General features: G+C 43.3%; 1 protein-coding gene across 1 annotated transcript in view; it reads right to left on the bottom strand.

Annotated features, from left to right (window-relative positions):
* MAP3K15 (mitogen-activated protein kinase kinase kinase 15) overlaps positions 1 to 22,114 on the bottom strand; it is a 311,475-nt gene that overhangs the window by 72,485 nt on the left and 216,876 nt on the right. The window contains exon 17 of the mRNA XM_082244591.1: positions 21,876 to 22,006. Within this exon, the coding sequence (XP_082100717.1) occupies positions 21,876 to 22,006 (131 nt within the window). The remainder of the gene's footprint in view (positions 1 to 21,875; positions 22,007 to 22,114) is intronic.

Genomic DNA, 22,114 nt, shown 5'->3' with positions numbered 1-22,114 from the left:
GTCATGGAGGTAGATTTGGACATCGATGTATATGTATCACCAGAAATGGAATTCTTTGTTCTACAATATCTCAAAGACGACCTAGCATGTTATTTGAAGACTGTACTATTTTGGACATACTTGGACTCAAACATACACTGCTCTTTCCACAGCTCCTCCTCCTCTGGGGGTATGATAAAGTTTATACGCATCTTCACCAAAAGCACAAGATGATGTGTCGTCTCCGGATGAGGCTGCAGCGGAGATTTCAGTTTCTGCCTGAGATAGTGGATCTGCAGCGGGCCTGGAGTGATGCCAAAAGGCGCTCACCCAGGCTCCTGCTAAAGGCTGTGGAGCAAATCTCCGGTAAGTAAAAATATACATTACATGTGACCAGATAGGTTACAATTTTTTGGGTAGGTGGACATGTGTTTAGCTATGCAACAACACTAATACCAACACCCCCCCCCCCCCTCCCTCTCGCTCCTACCTTTCCTACCTCCATCAAGTGTCTCTTCACAACCTTTAATACTACTATGTACATTCGTATTTTTTATGTTTTTTTTTTTCTTCTGCTTCTAGCCAAAGCGGACGGACGGCACCCTCTTGTGCTTTTGGTGAAGAAGGGGAGGAGGAGGACGGCCACACTCCAATATGCAGTCAGAGGCAGCGAGCCATTTGAGCAGCTGAAAATTGTGGATCGTAAGTAGAAAATAAAAATGTTAGAAATTTCTAATCTCTAATCACATTTTACAGAGCCCCCTTTACATCGGAGTCTCCAGACTTACTACACTGTAAGAGGGAAGTGTGAAGACTCTGATATAAGGAGAGTTTGGGAACCATTATTTGAGGGGGGAAGCTGGGGACTCTGGTGTAAAAGGGAACTCTGTGTTCCCCAAAGCTCCCCCATACATCTGAGCTTACAGAGACCCTCTTACACTTCCCTTCCTCAGTCCACCACAGTCAAGGGCACAACAAGTCCCACTGCAGAAGGCTACCTGCTTGGACTTGTAATCCTCTCTGTAGGGGAATGAGGAAATACTGCCTGCTATGCTAAGACTTGTAGTGCCCTCTGTTAGGGACTAAGGATTCCTCAGTCCTCAACATTCTAGGGCACTATAAGTCTCAGCATAGTGGGCTGTCATACCTCAGTCCCTCACAGCTCGGGTCAAAAACAACACAGTTAAACATCTAAAGGACAACTCCAAACAAAACTACCAATAATGGACAGAGTCCATATGCTCTATAATGTCAAAGACCCGCTACCACTCACCTTCCACCTCTGGTGCTGTCATTGTGTAGGGCAAAGGGCTCCATCTACACCATGTTTGGCTTTCATGTCAGATAGGCAGGACTTGCTCAGCTCCACTCTCTTCCTTGGCAATTGACTCTGGCGTCATTGTGGATCTTTCCTCCTCTAGAAAACCCCCAGGGGCCCTCTCCTTGTCCCCCAGCCACCCAGGGCCTTCTTCTCCTCCTCCTCCACCAACCATTTTCAGACTCTTCCAACTTCCCTGGGGCTACTCAACCACTTTGCATAGTGGACACAACAAATCTATGACCAGCCTGCAAAATATCAAGTCTGGGCCTGGTTACCTGTATGTTCCGGGTCCAGGGCGGAGCTCTCCTCCCAGAGCAACAACTGATGATAGCAGAGTGAGTTGACCGGCCAGTCACTTCCTACTGGTGCAGGTACACACCTACCGATTCCTCCACATCTTAGGATAACATGATCAGACGGCCAATCCCCAGGCAGAGAAGGAGGAGTAAGTGTCAGCGGACAACAGACACCTGGCAGACGCAGTGAAGGGACTGCAGCACACTGCTGCAACTTTTTGATCCGAGGATTGAAAGCAATCTTTTACTTGGGAGATTTCCCTGACTGCGCCCTTCGAAATGTTGGTGCTCCGCCACTGGCCGCAAGGCCCCTGTAGGTGCGAGGCCTTAGGCGCCCGCTTAATTTGCATGGTGCCCTCCTGTTTTAAAACATGGTCAATGCATCTCATTGGTGTAAGTGCACTTCTATGTTCTGAATTGTAGGGGCATTGAGTATGGTGCTAGCATGATGAGAGGTTACTGCCTATTTGTGTCCATAAATAATATATAATGTTTTTCTTTTATTTTAGAAACCAGTGATCAGGATGTTGCGGCTCAGCCTTCTCAGGCCCCCTGTAAGTAATGTGGATGTGCTGGTGTGTTGTGTATTAGGTCGAACTTGGAGGAATGATTGTTTGTTTTGTTTTCTTTTGTGGTTGATGTAACTTCAGCAAGAGAGGAGCCTCAGGCAGGGCCGAGTCGCCTGGATCCGGGCCAGGAACAAACTGTTGGCCAAGAAGAGGCCAATTGGTCCGACTCGGATGAGGACCTGGGCTCTCCTCAAAGGGGAAGTAAGTATTCTACATGTGTTTGTGTGTTCAATGTGTCCTGGTAAATATAAGGGCTGTAATATATATATTTTGACATTGGGGTTTTGTAGCAGCTGACATTGAGGATGTTTGTTGTGGAGGACTGGGGAAGAGGGGCCACTGCTTACCCAGTCCACTGTAACTACTACCTTCAATGTTTCCAGACTACTTTCTGTGTGCCTTTATCAAATAGCTTTTGTTCAAGGATTGTATTTGTGTCTTTGTGTTTCTAGGAGATACAACGCCATCCCCCCATGAAGGGACACCATCCCCCCATGTAGGGTCTCCCCCATCCTCCCCCACTCCAGGCTCCCCTGAACTAGTCTGTAAGTACCTAAAATTAGATTCTCACATGAATTGTGTGTGCTAGGATGATGTGTATCTAGGATAATCTAAGTTGGAGTCAAAGCAAGTGTAGTTTTGCTATATGTGACAGGAAGGTTGGTCATGAAACACTCTTGCTTAACCTTCATGTTTGAAAGGTGGTTTTGGGGAGCTTTACAGGACATGTTATCTTTTGTAAGTTATCTCAAGCCACCCTATTCTAAATTGGTGTTAGTTTCTCTACATTGGAAATGGTGTGCTTTGTACTTGTAAATTTTTAGGGGACATTGTAATTTAATCATGTCCTGATTTAGTCAACACTGAAAATGTGTGTTTGTCAATCTTTCATAAATACTCTTCCTCGGTAATGTACCACATTCCAGTTCACAATTTGTGTTCTTTTTGTGCAGTTTCTCCAGAGCCAGCCACGCCATCCACTTCAGGGGCCCCAAAAAAACCTGATGATGGTAAGTTGTGTGCTTTTCCAGTAATGTGTCTACTTAGTAAGTGGAGAAATGCTAACTGTGTATGTCCCCGCTCAGGCTTCAAGTTGTTCTAAAGGCAGCGGGTTCTTTATGTGAATGCATTCTATGCATTAGTATTCCAAGTGATAGGTGTGCATATTCCCCCTAAGACTTACTGGGACCATTTTTTACGGTCCAAATTTTTGCACTAATACTTGTCTGGAACAGACTCCCCCTCCTCCTTAACTGAGGTGACAGCATGCCAATATTGCCTCCTGATGCTGTCACTCCTAATCATTGAGACCATTGGAAGGGAGGGGGGCAAGGCTGGCTCACAGCCTAGTGCCTGAACAGGCACAGGGTGCTTGGCTTCATCTCATGTGCCTCCATAGCAAGCTGCCTGCTGTGGGGTCAAACAACAGGAGGGAGGTGCCTAGAGGTGTGTACAGGGGCCATGTAAAAAGGAGGATTGTTATTTCTCTTGTCCCCAAAAACCTAGAGAGTGTAAGTCTAACCTGATTAGTTTTCCGCAGCCCTCCCAAAATGATATGTTTCCAACACTTAGAACAGGCAGGGCTGAGGCACCAAAAACATCAGAAAAACACAATCAGCACAAAAGCAGGGAGTACGTATCCTTAACGCTACAAGCTTCACCCAGAAGAATGACGCTTGCACTGTACAAATCTGCATCACCACCATATCAATGTCTAAATAAAACTTTCAGGGAAATGTGGAGGGGTAATGAGTGGGTGTTAGAGCGTTTTCATGACTGCGTAACCTACAGTTAGCGTGAGTCCATTTGTTGATAAACTTTTTCTTCTCTCTTAACACAGCTGGGATGGCGGAAAGGAGATCAGGGGAGCAGACACATCTGCTCCGTCCAGAACTGGCCCTCAAAATTCCTAAGGGTGAGTCTCTACTATGTGTCAGGTTCAATCTATAGACAGTAAGAGGGAGAGAGAACGCTCCACAGATTCCAATGGTGATAGAGATAAATGTGTGCACATGTATCGTGTTGACCAATTGAACCCAAAACACCTTACATTCTTCAAAATGATTGCTTGTGTTTACATGCAGAAAAGCATTTTACTTAGCTTTGGTGGAACTGCTACTAACATTCCAAGCCATCTTATGTAACCTTTTGAACAATTTGCTGTGAAAGTTTGAGTTTAAGGTTTACAACAGCAATTTAGCATATTTGCTTCAGAGTGTTGATAAAAGCCAACCAATAGACTCCTAAGCATATTTGTTGAGGCACATTAATTACAATCCTTGTTTGGATCATTTTGCCTAAAACTAATTGTCATGTTTTTTTCTACCCAGGGCACACCCACCTCACCTACGAGGTCCTCCTGGATTATATGAGGTGGTGCGGAGACCGAATTCTATATTTGGAACACCTTTGTGGCGTGGATCCAGACCCTAAGGAGCCATTCGTTAGGAATGTCACACCTTTAAAAAGATCCTAGTATTTTTTTTTTGTGGTTTGTTTACTTATGTTGCACGTTGCAACACAAAGAAATGTCACATTTGTAATTGTTGCCCATTATAAACAAAAATCTAACAAAAAAATCAAAAACAGTTTAAAAAAAAACCCTTTTTTTGGGACCCAAAAAAAAAAAAAAAAAAAAAGCCTTGTTTTTGGCAACCAAAAAAAATATAAAAATTTATAAAAAACCCTTTTTTTGGGGACCCAAAAAAAACAAAAAACAAAAAAAGCCTTGTTTTTGGCAACCAAAAAAAATATAAAAATTTATAAAAAACCCTTTTTTTGGGAACCAAAAAAACCAAAAAAAAAAAAAAAAAGCCTTGTTTTTGGCAACCAAAAAAAAAATGTTTACAAAAAAGCCTTGTTGTTTTTATGGCAACGGACAAAACCAAAAATGTTTACAAAAAAGCCTTGTTGTTTTTGGTAACAAACTAAACCAAAAATGTTTACAAAAAAGCCTTGTTGTTTTTGGTAACAAACTAAACCAAAAATGTTTACAAAAAAGCCTTGTTGTTTTTATGGCAACCGACAAAACCAAAAATGTTTACAAAAAAGCCTTGTTGTTTTTATGGCAACGGACAAAACCACAAATGTTTACAAAAAAGCCTTGTTGTTTTTATGGCAACCGACAAAACCAAAAATGTTTACAAAAAAGCCTTGTTGTTTTTATGGCAACGGACAAAACCACAAATGTTTACAAATAAGCCTTGTTGTTTTTATGGCAACGGACAAAACCAAAAATGTTTACAAAAAAGCCTTGTTGTTTTTATGGCAACGGACAAAACCAAAAATGTTTACAAAAAAGCCTTGTTGTTTTTGGTAACAAACTAAACCAAAAATGTTTACAAAAAAGCCTTGTTGTTTTTATGGCAACGGACAAAACCAAAAATGTTTACAAAAAAGCCTTGTTGTTTTTATGGCAACGGACAAAACCAAAAATGTTTACAAAAAAGCCTTGTTGTTTTTATGGCAACCGACAAAACCACAAATGTTTACAAATAAGCCTTGTTGTTTTTATGGCAACGGACAAAACCAAAAATGTTTACAAAAAAGCCTTGTTGTTTTTATGGCAACGGACAAAACCAAAAATGTTTACAAAAATGAATTGTTTTTGTGAAAACCTTCCAAAAAATGATGTCAAAACATAAAAAATGTTTAAAATGTTTATCTAAATTAAATTTAAGTATGTTGCTCTTTGCAACACAAATGTTACATTGGCAATTTAGTTCATTCTATTATATATTGTAATATATTTTTTGTACGCTACAGTTGGTAGACACCCACATGTGTTATTAAAACATTTATTTTATTACCCAAGTTTTCTTTTTGGTGTACACATCGAATGTCTTTTGTGTTGTATTTGTTTACTTGAGTGGTGTGGTCTGTAATTGTTAGTATGTTGGCTTTGGTTTATGTTAGCCTTGAGACTTGTTTTGAAGCTACATTTGAAGGGAGACCTTTTCTTGGGTCGTTATGTGAACATTGAGTTATCTAAATTTACATGAAATCATATGTTTGGAGATCGAGAAGCACGTGTGTATAAATGCCTACATTAACCAGGGCCATTACTTGGCCACCAACACTCCTAAAAAACCAAAGAGCAAACACAAACTAATCATTTTGCATAAAATTTTATTTCATCCCCAAAAAAAGCACTATAAGAAATCATATTGTGCCACCCTCAAATTTAAAAAAAAAATGGCCCCACAAATTGGCCAATGTAACAATCATTAACAAAACCAAAAAAAAAAAAAAAAAAGAAATTAAGTTGGTGGTGGTGGTGGTGACTGAAGCAGTGTGGTGAGCAATGGAAAGGTTCCTGCCATCAAATGGTGGGCCAATAGTCCCATCTGCTCTGGGGTTAGCCTTAGAGTTCTGGTAAAGTGGCCCATTAGAATCAGATCTTGTGTCTGAGGCTGCTGCTGATGCAGGGTGTTGAACCCTGGAAATGTCCCAGACTGAAGATCTTGTGCCAATAGTCCCATCTGCTCTGTGCTCAGCCTAAGAATTTGGGTAACGTGTGCCATTACCATGAGATGGGATCGTTGCTGCTCCAAGGCTATTTGATGCTGCTGGTGGTGCAAGGGTTGTGAAGATGTGTGGGGAGTGGTGGTTGATTGGTTGTTGTGGTCCACGGTGCGGGGGCAAACGACATGTCGCATTGGTGACAAAAAAGAAGAACGGCCTGGGGAGGAGTGAAGTGATAAAGGTGTGGAGGGAATGTAGTCAGGTGGAAGGGGTACTGTGGAACCAGTGCGCATTGAGGTTGTGCAGGAGGATTGCTCATTGAGGGGTGTGGGAGTCCGAACGGAGTGTGAAGTGCTAGGAGTGGCTACAGGAGGAATTGTCCCATCCCCAGCTGCCTGACAAGTGGCCAACACTGGCATTACCCTCCCACTACCACAACCTGCAGTGGCAGGTGAGTGAGATGTTTGGGAGGGCTCTGCCAATGGGGCATCTTCAGATCCAAACAGGCATTGGCGTGTGGCCAGCACCTGAGTGTCAACACTTTGCCGATCCCGTTGATGCTGGTCTGCTAAACTTACCAAGCTGTTACGCATATCCTGTTGAACCTGTAACATATCCTGGTGAACCTGTACCATTGTTGCTACAGATTCCTGTATGAGCCCGAGCAGACGTACTGCCTCAGTAGATTGCTGAGTACGCCTCCTTAACTCATTTTGGACCTGATACTCATCAAGCAGCCTCTCGGCTACATCCAGCATAGATGGACGAAGTTGGGTAGGTGACAATCCCTCTGCATCTAAGGCTACCTGAAAGCAGAAGAAATAGACCAAATCATTATCAAACATCATGACTAAATATTTCAGATTAGTTTGACAACTTAACACCCCAAGCAGAACGTTGAAAAGTTTGATGTGCTTCTAATGAGTACTTGTTCATTGTAAGATTATCCAAGCTAGCAACACTTCTGATAATGGGTACATATTATATTGGTAGGACTAATATGACAAAGGCAAAAAAGATTCAACATGAAGGTGTTCCCAATTAACCCTGGTGTGGTAGGTTGTTTATGCTTTTGGTAAATCTGTTACTACACCAATGACTTTATACATCTACGTATGTTGTCTAAAATCTTGCCATCAATCGGCTAGAGGACAACCCAACCAAACGATACCCATGAATTTGGACCTGGAAAATCAAAGACGGGCCGGACTTTAAAGATCCTGGATGTTTTTGGAACATTAGTGGCACACCAAATTATAACATAATTCCCTGATGTTCAAGATAGAACTCTTGTTGTGCTGGTGCATCGTCAGAATGTCATAGCACTAATTTAACACACACAATGTAAGCCACATCTAGTCCAAAATCAATGCTACCATTGAAATGTTACATGTGCACCTTGTTCCCTTATATCACATACCACAGCACTGGATGCAGAATCGTCGCCAGCTCCTGATCCAACTCCAGCTGCAACGTCAAGAGGGGCCTGATGTTCTTTTAAAAAAAAAAAAAAAAAACATGTTTAGTACATAACCTTAGTCAGTAATGATTATGGCCAGATTGCCCTCCTAGCTTCATGAATGAAGCATTGAGGCCAAACATTCAAAAGTGCTTTCCTGGGCTCATAGGACACTTGCTAAACCCTCCCAAAGGTTAAGAAGGCTTGGTCTGCCTACTAATGACGGCACCCATTAATGCTGTCAACTGTGTTTTGCAGGGTAAACATCTAAAAGGCAACACTCTTTCCTAAGAAAAAACATGTGTGTTAATGGGGTTAATAAGATTCAAAAAAACATTATTTGACTAGACATACCAACACCTTCCTCCAGGCCTAGCTGCACTGGGTGTGTTCCCTGCTGCGGATCTTCTGTAAAGGACATAGCAATATGAGCTATCTTGGCCAAAAAAAAACATCTACATTGTTTGGCACAGTATGATATTGGACCTACCAGGAGGAGGGTCAGCACTGATGTCAACACCTGTGAGTCCGTCTGGTTCGCCAAGCTGCATGGGCTGTGGAGGGGCTGAGATCCGTGCTACAGATGAACAAATTGCAGGTTGGGGAAAACAAAAAAAGGACAATTGGAAGGGCAAGTATCACATTCTCTTAATGTCACACATAGGATAGTAGTTAATCTTTTCCAAACAACTCACACAATTGACATCCAAGATAATATCCTACCTCGGTGCAAAGCATCCGAATCTAAGTCCTCTCTGGGAAAGATGGTATCGGGTCCTATGATGTTCAAGAAAGGTAATTGATAATCCCAGAGAGAACTTCGTGCACGTTCATCCAGCCGACCTTGACGGTCATAAAGACCCTCCGCAGCCCATGCAATTAGCTTCTTCCGAACGGACCCACAGATGTCGTTGACCTTCTTCCGCACACTGTCACGGTGGCGAGGTGCTTCACCCAGTGCATTTACAGCATCCCGGATTTCATCCCACAATCTGTTCTTCTCTGTTACTGAGTAAGACGCGGCCCTGGTCCCATGTATCGCCTGATATCTGGCCATATAGGCGTGGACCAGGGCACAGCACTGATTGTGGGTGAAACGGGGAAGCCGGGTTAATGTGGACAAGCTGACTCTGGTGGACGGACCCGCTCCAGGACTACTGTCAGAAGAGCCAGCTTGTCCACTTGGTGTGTTAACACCTCCCCCGGCTTCCTCCTCCGGGATGGGGATGGTGGACTCCCTCATGGATACAGCTGGAGCCTCCCTCACACCAGAGCCAGACGATCTGCCCACCCTGCCCCCCCTGGCCCCCCTGGCCCCCCTGGCCCCCCTGGCCCTTCTCATCCTTCCAGTGGGTGGGGCCATGGGAGCACGAGGTGGGCAGAGAATCTGGCTGTCCAGCAGCAGCAAAGAGCCCCAAACTCCTAAATCTGAAATGACAAAAGAGAAAACAGAAAAAACAGGATTTGCAGATTGCTCTTCATATACAGTATAATTAGTGAACAGTTACAGAACACACTTACCTAATGGCACAAACAGACTTGGTCGTGGTGGTGGTGGTAGTAGTGGGCAAAGAGCAGAAGAGGCTGCAAAGAAAAGGAAAAAAAAAAAACACATAAGAAAACGCATATGGGTACAAATCACACGAGGCCCTCCAAACACTTACCTAATGGCACAAACACGGTGGTGGTGGTGGTGGTGGCAAAAAAAGCAGAAGAGGTTGCAAAGAAATGTACAAAAAAAACACATAAGAAAACGCATAGGGGTACAAATCACACGAGGCCCTCCAAACACTTACCTAATGGCACAAACACAGTGGTGGTGGTGGTGGTGGTGGTGGCAAAGAGCAGAAGAGGCTGCAAAGAAATGTAAAAAAAAAACACATAAGAAAACGCATAGGGGTACAAATCACACGAGGCCCTCCAAACACTTACCTAATGGCACAAACACAGTGGTGGTGGTGGTGGTGGTGGTGGCAAAGAGCAGAAGAGGCTGCAAAGAAATGTAAAAAAAAAAACACATAAGAAAACTCATAGGGGTACAAATCACACGAGGCCCTCCAAACACTTACCTAATGGCACAAACACAGTGGTGGTGGTGGTGGTGGTGGTGGCAAAGAGCAGAAGAGGCTGCAAAGAAATGTAAAAAAAAAACACATAAGAAAACGCATAGGGGTACAAATCACACGAGGCCCTCCAAACACTTACCTAATGGCACAAACACAGTGGTGGTGGTGGTGGTGGTGGTGGTGGTGGTGGTGGTGGTGGTGGCAAAGAGCAGAAGAGGCTGCAAAGAAATGTAAAAAAAAAACACATAAGAAAACTCATAGGGGTACAAATCACACGAGGCCCTCCAAACACTTACCTAATGGCACAAACACAGTGGTGGTGGTGGTGGTGGTGGTGGCAAAGAGCAGAAGAGGCTGCAAAGAAATGTAAAAAAAAAACACATAAGAAAACGCATAGGGGTACAAATCACACGAGGCCCTCCAAACACTTACCTAATGGCACAAACACAGTGGTGGTGGTGGTGGTGGTGGTGGCAAAGAGCAGAAGAGGCTGCAAAGAAATGTAAAAAAAAAACACATAAGAAAACGCATAGGGGTACAAATCACACGAGGCCCTCCAAACACTTACCTAATGGCACAAACACAGTGGTGGTGGTGGTGGTGGTGGTGGTGGTGGCAAAGAGCAGAAGAGGCTGCAAAGAAATGTACAAAAAATACACATAAGAAAACTCATAGGGGTACAAATCACACGAGGCCCTCCAAACACTTACCTAATGGCACAAACACAGTGGTGGTGGTGGTGGTGGTGGTGGTGTTAAAGAGCAGAAGAGGCTGCAAAGAAATGTAAAAAAAAAACACATAAGAAAACGCATAGGGGTACAAATCACACGAGGCCCTCCAAACACTTACCTAATGTCACAAACACAGTGGTGGTGGTGGTGGTGGTGGTGTAATCCTTTATAGGCAAAAGGAGGCTGCAAACATTAAACATACATGAGAAATCGCATGACCTACATACGTGCACATAATAAATTACAGTTATCAGGAAAGCAAAAATGGTGTCTTTGGAAGCTGGGAAGGTAAGGGGGCAGGTTTAGATGCCAAATCTAGACTGCACACCTTTAACAAACATGAGAAAACACATGTCCAAACCACATGCACATGGGGCCAACTGCCAATGATTAAAAGACACTTGAGGGGTTCCCAAGCTATTGTGGGTTGGAGGGGATTCACCATAGACAACTTAAGCACACCCAAGATAAGTACAAATTGTCTCCTTCCTTTTTTTTGGGAGAGAGAGATACAATTGTCTTACCTCCAGATAATGTAGGTTGTGGGTCACAGGGTCTTGCTAGCACATAAGAAACATCGATCTATAACATCCAGCAGCCATATTGGCCATGTGCTCCTTTTATAGCTGGCTCACAGGTGTGATAATTAGCGGCCGTTTCTATATATATCTGCGCATTCGCGAATTTGCGCGTTCAAAATGGAGGACGATATCCCAGACGCATTAGATGGTGCAATGCTGGCATTTATTGGTGCCTTGTTTGAGGAGGCCCTGGCACAGGAGGCAGCAGAAGGTGGGGAAGCTGCAGCAGCAGCAGCAGCAGCACCTTCAGCAGCAGCACCTCCAGTCCGTGTGCCCTTACCTCGCCAGCCACGCATTTTTGCTCCAAGGATCTATTTGGACAAGCTGCGGGATTCTGATGTCAGGAGGAAGTTCCGGCTCGAGCGAGGAACTATTCTACACCTCTACCAGCTCATAGCAGAGAAAATTGACCCGGACACACAGCGCGGCCATGCGGTGCCCGGCATGGCCAGATTGCTGGCCACTTTGTATATTTTAGGGCGTGGCAGCTTCCAAGCCACTTCGGGAAGTATCATGGGCATTAGCCAGCCCACAGTTTCAAGGGTGTTCATGTTGGTCATTAATGCCATAGTGGATATAGTGCCCAATTTTATCCACTGGCCACAGAATGAAAATGAGTGGAATGAAGTCAAGTTGGGTTTCTACCGGCGGGCACACATGCCGCAAATCCTAGGGGCAATCGATGGCACCCACATAGCCATTAGGCCCCCAAGGAGCCACGAAAGTGAATACCGGAACCGCAAGCAGTACCACTCTGTGAACGTCCAATTAGTGTGTGACGCCAAACAGCGCATCATGAGTGTCAACACTGGTCACCCAGGGTCGTGCCATGATTCCAGTATGTTAAGAACAAGTACTCTGTACGAGGTGTTTGAAAGTGGACAAATGCCCGAAGGGTGGCTTATTGGTAAAGTATTTTGTCTTAACAACATAAACTGTAAGATTACATAGACATAGGAATAAGCTACATCGGTGTACACCCTGATTTAAGCAAAGCCTACCTAAAATGGATGTGTTATTAGTTGTCAGGCTGTTCACACACAACCAGATCAGCAGCTTAGCAGCTCACAAAAGAAAGATTTGCAAAGTTGTCTTTGAGTCCAATGAAGGTGGTTAACCAATGTGTAAATGGTGTCCTCTAGCCACCCAAAGAAAACCTACAAATGATTCCAATGGTATTGCCATATCCCCAAAGTACTTTGCATAAGTGAGTCAATATTGGTTTCCTCACTCTAGTTGCAGATATATTCCAGAAGTAAGACCTAGGCTAATGTAATAGGAACAGAATAGGGGCCAAGTTGTAACTTGCAAGAGAAACCCACCACTTTGTGTGTCCTTTTTCCCATTTGTATTAGTGATTTAGGCAGTTAGACAGAGTTGAGATGTTTCATATGATTTTTTGCAAACAGACGAGCAGGTTGTTTAGTAAAATGCCTAATTGTCTCCCATTTTGAGGAGTCATCTAAAGTCACATGATATGAATAACTAATGTATATTTTTCTTATTTTTCAGGGGATGCTGGTTACCCGCAGCTGACGTGGCTGATGGCTCCAATCAGGTACCCCCAGGGCCCAGCAGAGAGGAATTACAACAGGGCCTTGCGGAGAAGCCGGAGTATCATTGAGTTGACCATAGGTCTTCTCAAGTCCCGGTTTCTCTGCTTGGCCCGGCCTGGGGGTGAACTCCTGTACTCTCCTACAAAGGCTTCCAAGATCATCCTGGCGTGCTGCGTGTTGCACAACATGTGCGTTGCCCGGGATGATTCTTGGGAGCTGACGGAGGAGAGGGAGCCAGAGGTCCGTCAGCCGGCGGCCCCCAGGCGGCGGAGCACCGCTGCCGGTATGGCCACCCGGAATACCCTGGTTGCTAGCCACTTTACATGTAAGTACTGTAACCGGTCAAGATAGGGCATGTGTATTAATTAGCTAGTTAGCAGAGGTGCCACTCACAGGGAGACAGAGGGTGATTATCATCTGCCAATGACACTTGCCATTGTAGATAAAGTGTAGTCAACATTGGTAAAATTGTGTTACTTGAGCAAAAACATGCACCTCTAACCATAAACATGTTGGTATTGTGAATAGTGTAAAGGGCTGAGAAGAGCTGGCAGGTGTTTATTTGTGTCTATGCCACCTGTGTAGTTATTGATAACATGAACGGCTGCTTGGTATCTTATGGTGTTGTAATTTTCCAGAACATCAACATCTTGGAATCATGGCACGTACCATGGGAAGCCTGTGGTGATGGGCTGTCTGGCGTCACAGGTGTGTATTCAAATGTTTACATTAATGATTTCTGGTTTGTGTAAGTTGGCATAAAATGTGTTATTTCACTCGTGATGTCGAAATTAAATGAAGTTCAGAATGAAGCAAACAGGCATTAAGATGTGATTTTCATAATGAAATGTCTTATCCTTTGTTTTATTTTTCCAGGAGTGGTACTGCTTGCGGGTGTAGGTGGTAGAAACCCACCTTGATGGACTCCACTCATTTTCTTTTGTGGTCAGTGGATATTTGGTAAGGCACATGGCCAATGACCAACATGAACACCCTGGAACTTCGAAAGTGGCTTGGAAGCTGCCCAGCAACCTTGCCATGCCTGTCCCCTATGAGCTGGTAGAGGTGCAGAATGGATTCTGAACTCTGCCGGAAGTTGTGGAAGACATCAGAATCCCGTAGCCATGGAGCAAAGATCGTGGTCTGGCGCTGTAAAGGCACACGGACTGGAGAGTGACAATATTCTTTTGCTGCATCCCTCCTTCTGCTGTCATTCTCAAATAAATAAATACATTAGAATTGAACATGTGTTTTTTTGTTTTGTGTGGGTGCCTACAGACAAAAGGGCCATCCACACTGTAAGATTTAGAGAAGACTTTATCCTTCCGATTGACATTTTCTATGTAGTGCAAGGGCCTGCCTGATTGCATCCAAATTGAAAGTGTTGAGGTTTGAGCTTCTATTATATGGTTTGGTTAAGTCTACAGGAAAAAGTCTAGACAAATTGTTAGTGTATGGCCCATTAAGCTGCCAAGGCCGGAGTTTTGCACTTTGCATGCTGCTTGTACTGGTGATGTGAGGGGTTGTAATGTAGAGTAGGGATGTGACAGTGTTGTGTTGAGGTGTGAGGCAAATGTAGTGTTGGACTATGAGGGCCTGTGTTGTTGAAATATGGAGAGAGTCCAATATCAGACACCTATGTTTATTGGTCAAGAAATTGTAAGAACCATGGTAAATATGTAAAGAATTGCATCTCGATAAAACTAGGACCACACTCATAAAATCAAAATTGTGTTGTTTCCATTGATGTGCTTGAAATTTGGGTAGGACACCCCCCTCCCCCCCCAAATTCAAGATAGTTTAAAAAAACTGTTTAAAAAAATGAGAGTGAAAAGAGATCCCAAGTGTAGTGATGTGATTTGAACCCATGACGTTGTGAACTGCAGTGAAGTTGCAAAGCACTTAGCTATTGTGCAGAATAAAGCTGTATGGTGGAAAAAATGGAGTGTGTTAAGGCTAAAAAGCACATATAGCTAAAGAACTAAACATTGTATGGAATGTGGGAAGAAGACCATGGTAAAATTGTGAGGTTTCATCTTGCCCTGAAGTAGGGTAGGGGTTTGGTCACTTGCCTTTGGTACTTTCCTTCATAAGATCGATTCGACACACAGACAAGATCAAAAAAACACTTAAAATGGTGTAAGCTTGCAAGCGCTTCTGAGTGTAACATTATTTAGCAATATATATGATGTAATCCGTTCCATTTTAGCAATATAAACAAAAAAAGAAAATAAAAAAAGTAGGTGGAGATGGTAAGCCTCGAACCTACAGCAGAGGGAGATGAATTACAGACATGTGATGTGTGCACTAATCCACTAGCCCACATCGCTATGTGAAACTGCTATAAGCAGGAAGACATAAGTTTGCGAATTGGCGAAGCCGCGATCGTAAGTGAATCCCGCTGACGGCGGAATTCATTATTGCTGTTTTACTCGCCAATTCGCCGCAGCGCCAGTTAATTGATTTGAACGCGGCGAAACTGAAACACGTCATAGATGTTTGAAGCTGCAGTTTCTTTAAATCCGGCCCCCCATGTCTAACTATCACCAATCACGTCATCCAGTGATGTAGATCTTTGTTAATCAAGATAAACAACACCCGCTAACCCGCTAACCCGCTAACCCGCTAACCAGTGAAAAAAAAACAGAAGCATGCCTGATCCATGGACATAACCATCTTTAGTGAATGACATCCCTTGGGATCCCCCGAACTGAATCCACGTACATTTGGCTTTTCGCTAATGCTGACCACCTTTTTTTGGAACTTTGTTTCTTTGCAGACACCCACTTTGCCTCCTTTGACCTTCATGGATAAATATACCAATATACCGCACAGACACCAATCAAAAATGCAAAAAAACACCCCAAGAAATGAAAAAAAAAAACATATATATATATATATATATATATATATACACAGCCCTCAAAAATTCCACTCGCCTGCTCGCATTTGCGAGTGAAATGATGAGGAGGGCGAGTAAGAACAGAGCTGTCCTCCCCTCTGTCCCCCCCTCTGTCCCCGTCACCCCACCTCTGTCCCTGTCATCTCCCACCTCTGTCCCTGTCATCCCCCCTGTCATCCCCCCCTCTGTCCCCGTCAACAGAAGCATGCCTGATCTAGCTGACGGCTCCTAAACCCTGCAACAGACTGTAAACAAAGGGGTAGTGTATCCCAGGTGACATCACTGACCAAATATGGACATAACCATCTTTAGTGAATGACATCCCTTGGGATCCCCCGAACTGAATCCACGTACATTTGGCTTTTCGCTAATGCTGACCACCTTTTTTTGGAACTTTGTTTCTTTGCAGACACCCACTTTGCCTCCTTTGACCTTCATGGATAAATATACCAATATACCGCACAGACACCAATCAAAAATGCAAAAAAAACACCCCAAGAAATGAAAAAAAAAACACATATATATAATATATATATGTATATATATACAGCCCTCAAAAATTCCACTCGCCTGCTCACATTTTGTGAGTGAAATGATGAGGAGGGTGAGGAGGAGGGCGAGTAAGAACAGGGCTGTCCCCCCCTCTGTCCCCGTCACCCCACCTCTGTCCCTGTCATCTCCCATCTCTGTCCCTGTCATCCCCCCTGTCATCCCCCCCTCTGTCCCTGTCATCTCCCACCTCTGTCCCTGTCGACCCCCCCTCTGTCCCCGTCACCCCCCCTCTGTCCCTGTCATCTCCCACCTCTGTCCCTGTCATCCACCCTCTGTCCCTGTCATCTCCCCCCTCTGTCCCTGTCACCCCCCTCTGTCTCTGTCATCACCCCCCTCTGTCCCCGTCACCCCCCCCTCTGTCCCTGTCATCTTCCCCCCTCTGTCCCTGTCATCTTCCCCCTCTGTCCCTGTCATCTTCCCCCCTCTGTCCCTGTCACCTCCCCCCCTCTGTCCCTCTCACCCCCTCTACCAACCCCCCCTATGTCCCTATCATCCCCCCGTCCCTGTCAAAAACCCCCTCTGTCCCTGTCACCCCCCCCCCCCTCTGTCCCTGTCACCCGCCCCCCTCTGTCCCTGTCATCCCCCCTGTCCCTGTCACCTCCTGTCTCTCCCTGTCAACCCCCCATCTGTCCCTGTCATCTTCCCCTGTCTGTCCCTGTCACCCCCCCTCTGTACCTGTCACACCCCCTCTGTCCCTGTCACTCCCTCCTGTCCCTGTCACCCCCTCTCACTCTCCCTGTCACCCCCTCTCACTCTCTCTGTGTCACCCCTTCCTTCTCTCCTCCCCTTATGTCACCTCCTCTCTATCTCTCTCTGTCACCCCCCCTCTCTCTCCCTCCGGGTCACCCCCCCCTCTCCCTCCGTTTCGACCCCCTCTCCCCCTCCGTGTCACCCCCCTCTCTCCCTCCGTTTTAACCCACCCTCTCTCCCTCCGTGTCACCCCCCCTCTCTCCATCTGTGTCACCCCCCCCTCTCTCCCTCCGTGTCACCCCCTCTCTCCGTGTCATCTCCCTCTCTCCGTGTCAGCCCCCTTTCCCTCTCTCCATGTCAGCCCCTTTGCCTCTCTCCGTGCCAGCCCCCTCTCTCTCCCTGTCACCCCCTCTCTCTCCCTGTCAACCCCCCCTTGTCTCTCTCTGTCAAACCCCCTCTCTCTCTCTCTGTTGAACCCTCTCTCTCTCAGTTGTTGTTGTTGTTGTTAATATTTATTTTTGTAACTTAATTCTGAATAAAACATTTAACAGTGTAATTTTAGGAGATACTTTTACGAGGGCGTGTTTAGGGGCGGAGCAGGGTAGGGTTTGGGTGGGGCAACAAGTGGCGAGTAACTCTTAAGGCCTGGCTAGTAGCTCAGGACTTGAAATTTTGAGCCCTGTATATATATATATATATATATATATATATATATATATATATTGCATTTGTTGAGTTCATTTTCCATGTTATTTAAATCATCTGTAGGATTTCCTTTAAACCTATACAGGTGCATCTCATCAAATTAGAATAAGATCAAAAAGTTAATTTATTTCAGTAATTCCATTCAAAAAGAGAAACTCATATATTTTATAAAAATATGTTACACACAGAGTGATATATTTCAAAGATTTCTTTCTTTTATTTTTAAGGAATATGACTTTTGGCTATCGGAAATCCAAAATTCAAGTTACTTCGAAAATTAGAATATTACATAAGACCAATATAAAAAAAGGATTTTTAATACAGAAATGTTGGCTTACTGAAATGTATGTCCATGTACAATATAGTATGCACTCAAAACTTCTTTGGGGCTCCTATTGCATGAATTACTGCATCAATGCTGCGTGGCATGGTGGCGATCAGCCTGTGGCATTGCTGAGGTGTTATGGAAGCCCAGATTTCTTTGATAGTGGCTTTCAGCTCATCTGCATTGTTCTATCTGGTGTCTCTCATCTTCCTCTTGACAATGCCCCACAGATATTGGGTCTAGGTCAGGTGAGTTTTCTGGCCAATCAAACACAGTGATAACATGATCATTAAACCAGGTATTGTTACTTTTGGCAGTGTGGGCAGGTGCCAAGTCCTACTAGAAAATGAAATCAGCATCCTAATAAAGCTGGTCAGCAGAGGGAAGCATGAAGTGCTCTAGAATTTCCTGGTAAAGGACTTGATAAAACACATAGGACCAACACCAGCAGATGACATGGCTCCCCAAATTATCATGAACTGTGGAAAATGTTGAATTTCATTTGGAAATCAAGGTCCCAGAGTCTGGTGGAAGAGTAGAGAGGCATAGAATCAAAGTTGCATGAGGTCCAGTGTGAAGTTTCCACAGTCAGTGATGATTTGGGGAGCAATTTCATCTACTGATGTTGGTCCACTGTGTTTTATCAAGTCCAAAGTCAGCGCAAACCTCTACCAGGAAATTCTAGAGCACTTCTTGCATCCTTCTGCTGGCAAGCATTATGGAAATGTGGATTTCATTTTCCAGCAGGACTTGGCACCTGCCCACACTGCCAAAAGTACCAATACCTGGTTTAATGATCATGGTATCACTGTGCTTGATTGGCCAGCAAACTCACCTGACCTAAACCCCATAGAGAATCTGTGGGGTATTGTCAAGAGCTGAAAGCCACTATCAAAGAAACCTGGGCTTACATTACACCTCAACAGTGCCACAGGCTTATCGCCTCCATGCCACGCTGCATTGATGCAGTAATTCATGCAAAAGGAACCCAATCAAGTATTGAGTGCATACTACACTGTACATGGACATACCTTTCAGTATGCCAACATTTCTGTATTAAAAATTATTTTCTGAGATACTGAATTTTGGGTTTTCACTAACTGTAAGCCATAATCATCAAAATTAAAAGAAAGAAATGCTTGAAATATATCACTCTGTGTCTAAAGCATCTATATAAAATATATGAGTTTCTCTTTTTGAATTGAATTACTGAAATAATTTAACTTTTTGATGATACTCTAATTTTACGAGATGCACCTGTAGATACAGATCTGTGTAACCTCAGGGTATAAATACTCTCTTTTCCTTTTTCCTCTTCATTGATAGACCTGTAGAGAAAGATTCATGTGTTCAATATAAACCTAAACACCGGTTTCCAGGAAACTGAAAACTACATTTTATTTAGCAAGACCTTTACTGGTTTTCTAGAGTAGAACCTCAATTATACGTGCCAACCACTTTACTTAGCATTTTGCATTTCTTTGGAACTATATATATTTCCCAAATGCTTTAAATATTTTAGTGTTACGTAGAATATACAGTTATTCAAATTAATAAAGGGAAAAAAGACCCCTAAAGCACACACTTCTAGCCAAAGCTTGTCAATGATATTTAGTGCATTCAAGCAATGTCTGGAATTTTGCAACCATTTCAATTCAAATGGCAATTTTATAAGACAGAAAAGGAAAGATACAACAAAACATTCCTTTTATGCTGTAATTGTTGTAAGCAGAGAGACTCAAGAATAATGTTTGGATCATTATCATTCTTGTTGAGCAAATACAGATCTACAACTAGGTTTACAAGACAAGGTTTACAAGGTTTATATCAAAATTACAGGAGACTGACGCAATTATTCACACTTAGGTATATCATCACAAATAACTACTGGCTTGATTGCAAAATACACATGAGATGGCAAATACACAAAAACATGAATGAGGTCTGAATTCACCTGCAGAACAAGTTCAGCCCTATTTACTTCTCTCCACTGTCAGGGTGCCAATGTAAACTATGAAGCACACTCACGGCTGCTGTATAGAGCAGCGGGTCAAATGAAAAGTACCCACAGTATGTACACACATTTACATCTAACAGATCTTTTTATTGAGTCAAGAGTCTTGAAAAAGCAACATTATTTGAAACTTGCAGTTTATTCTTGAGATCACGGATCAAGAAATTGAAATTTTTAAAAGAACATTTTGTTAAAGTGTTACTAAATCCACATCATTAAAAACTATCAATAAATGCTGTATTACATGCTGTTCATACTCACCATGTCACTATGAGATTTGTTTTCTGTACTCTGCAAAAAACCTGGTTGATCCTGCTGTTCTCCCTCACTCCCTCCTGTCCATCTCCCCACTGCAGCTGGGGGTTCTGAAGAGCAGCCATTGGGAGCTAGTGCACATGCTCAGTTTTCAGTGTGTTTCTATGCTGAGCATTTTCTCCTTGTTCACATCTGAGCAGCCCATGTGACTATAAAGTCACACATTTGGCCGTATACACAGTGATAAATGACAACCCATTCCCTCCCTCCTTCTCCATGCCCAATAAACAGCTAAACACAATGAGGGAGGGATATTACATGTTGATTGATGGAGGCTTCACCTCCCTCTTATTCTAAGCATGTACACACAATAGACACAGGCTGGAGGAGTGTGGCACAGCCTGTGATTGGCAGAAATCCACTCACACTATGTTATTGCCAAAAATAATAGAGCTCTAATTTCAAATATATATTTGTATTAAACAGTTTATTGCTATTAATTATTTATTTTTACTCTGTATTTCAAAGGCTATTTTTTTTGACCAGAAGCAGAGGACTAAAAGCTCCTTCTGTCACTGTTTCCCTCCAGACAGGCTGAGAAAGTGCTGGGTCACATTAAAACTATATATCATTTAGGAAAAATGGTACTTAGATGTGTTTTTTTTTTTTTTTTATTTAAAAAAATGACAGTGCCATCATCCATCTACAGTAAGAGAATAGATACTGTAAATTAAACAGTGTATGTTTAGTATTACTATAAATATAAGGTACTCAAATATACTTTAGGCAATCATACATCCATGGAAAGTTGTTTGTATGCTTCTACACATATACACACTGCTCCAATTTAGATAAATGTTTTTTAGAGTGGCAAAAGCCTAGTACACATGGGCGGAATGTCGGGAAACATCCACCGGTTCAATAAAAACTGGCTGACATTTGGCCCGTGTGAATGGCAGCCGGTCCATCAGAAGACAACAGCTCAGTGGAGGAGATCGCTGAACTAACGTCAGATTGTTAGTACAGTGGCTCCGACCAGAGCTGTTAATTTTTTCCCTTCAACCCAAAAACTAATGGTGTGTACTAGGCTTTAGGTTGGTCTTTGAGAATTAGGCCACCTGTGTGCATCACATTATCCTGACATAAATGGCACTAAGCCTATCTCTGCAAACAATGATGAGGACGGCCTGCCATTAACTATTACACAGTCCAGTTACCAAAAAGACCAATCTGTTAGTTTGTAAGGAGTGTTAAAAAATATATATTAGAAAAATAAACGGCAGACATACTCCTTTAGTCTATTTAGTAAAAATCTTGGAAAATGCTTAGCACAAAAATAATTCTGTTAGTGACCCCAAAGGGGGTATACAAAAAACATGCATGTTTTATGGGAATTCATCAAGATTTTACCTTTATATCTCGATGTACAATCTGATTCTCATGTAGATACTTTAAACCTTCCAAGACCTGCTTAGTGTAAAACTTAATGGTTGGTTCCTTCATAGGACCCCATTTAGATCTCAGGAGAACTGAAAGACTACCTGTGCAAAGAAAGACAGTCATTTGTAAGGTCCACCAACTATACAGGAATGCCGTCTCTCACATAAATTGAAAACTAAAATGGCATTTTATTTATTAAGACTGTAACA

Source organism: Pelophylax lessonae (assembly GCF_965119305.1).
Source record: "Pelophylax lessonae genome assembly, chromosome: 2".
Taxonomy (NCBI): Eukaryota; Metazoa; Chordata; class Amphibia; order Anura; family Ranidae; genus Pelophylax; species Pelophylax lessonae.
Note: the sequence above shows the minus strand (reverse complement) of the source record. Positions and strands in the feature narration are given on the sequence as shown.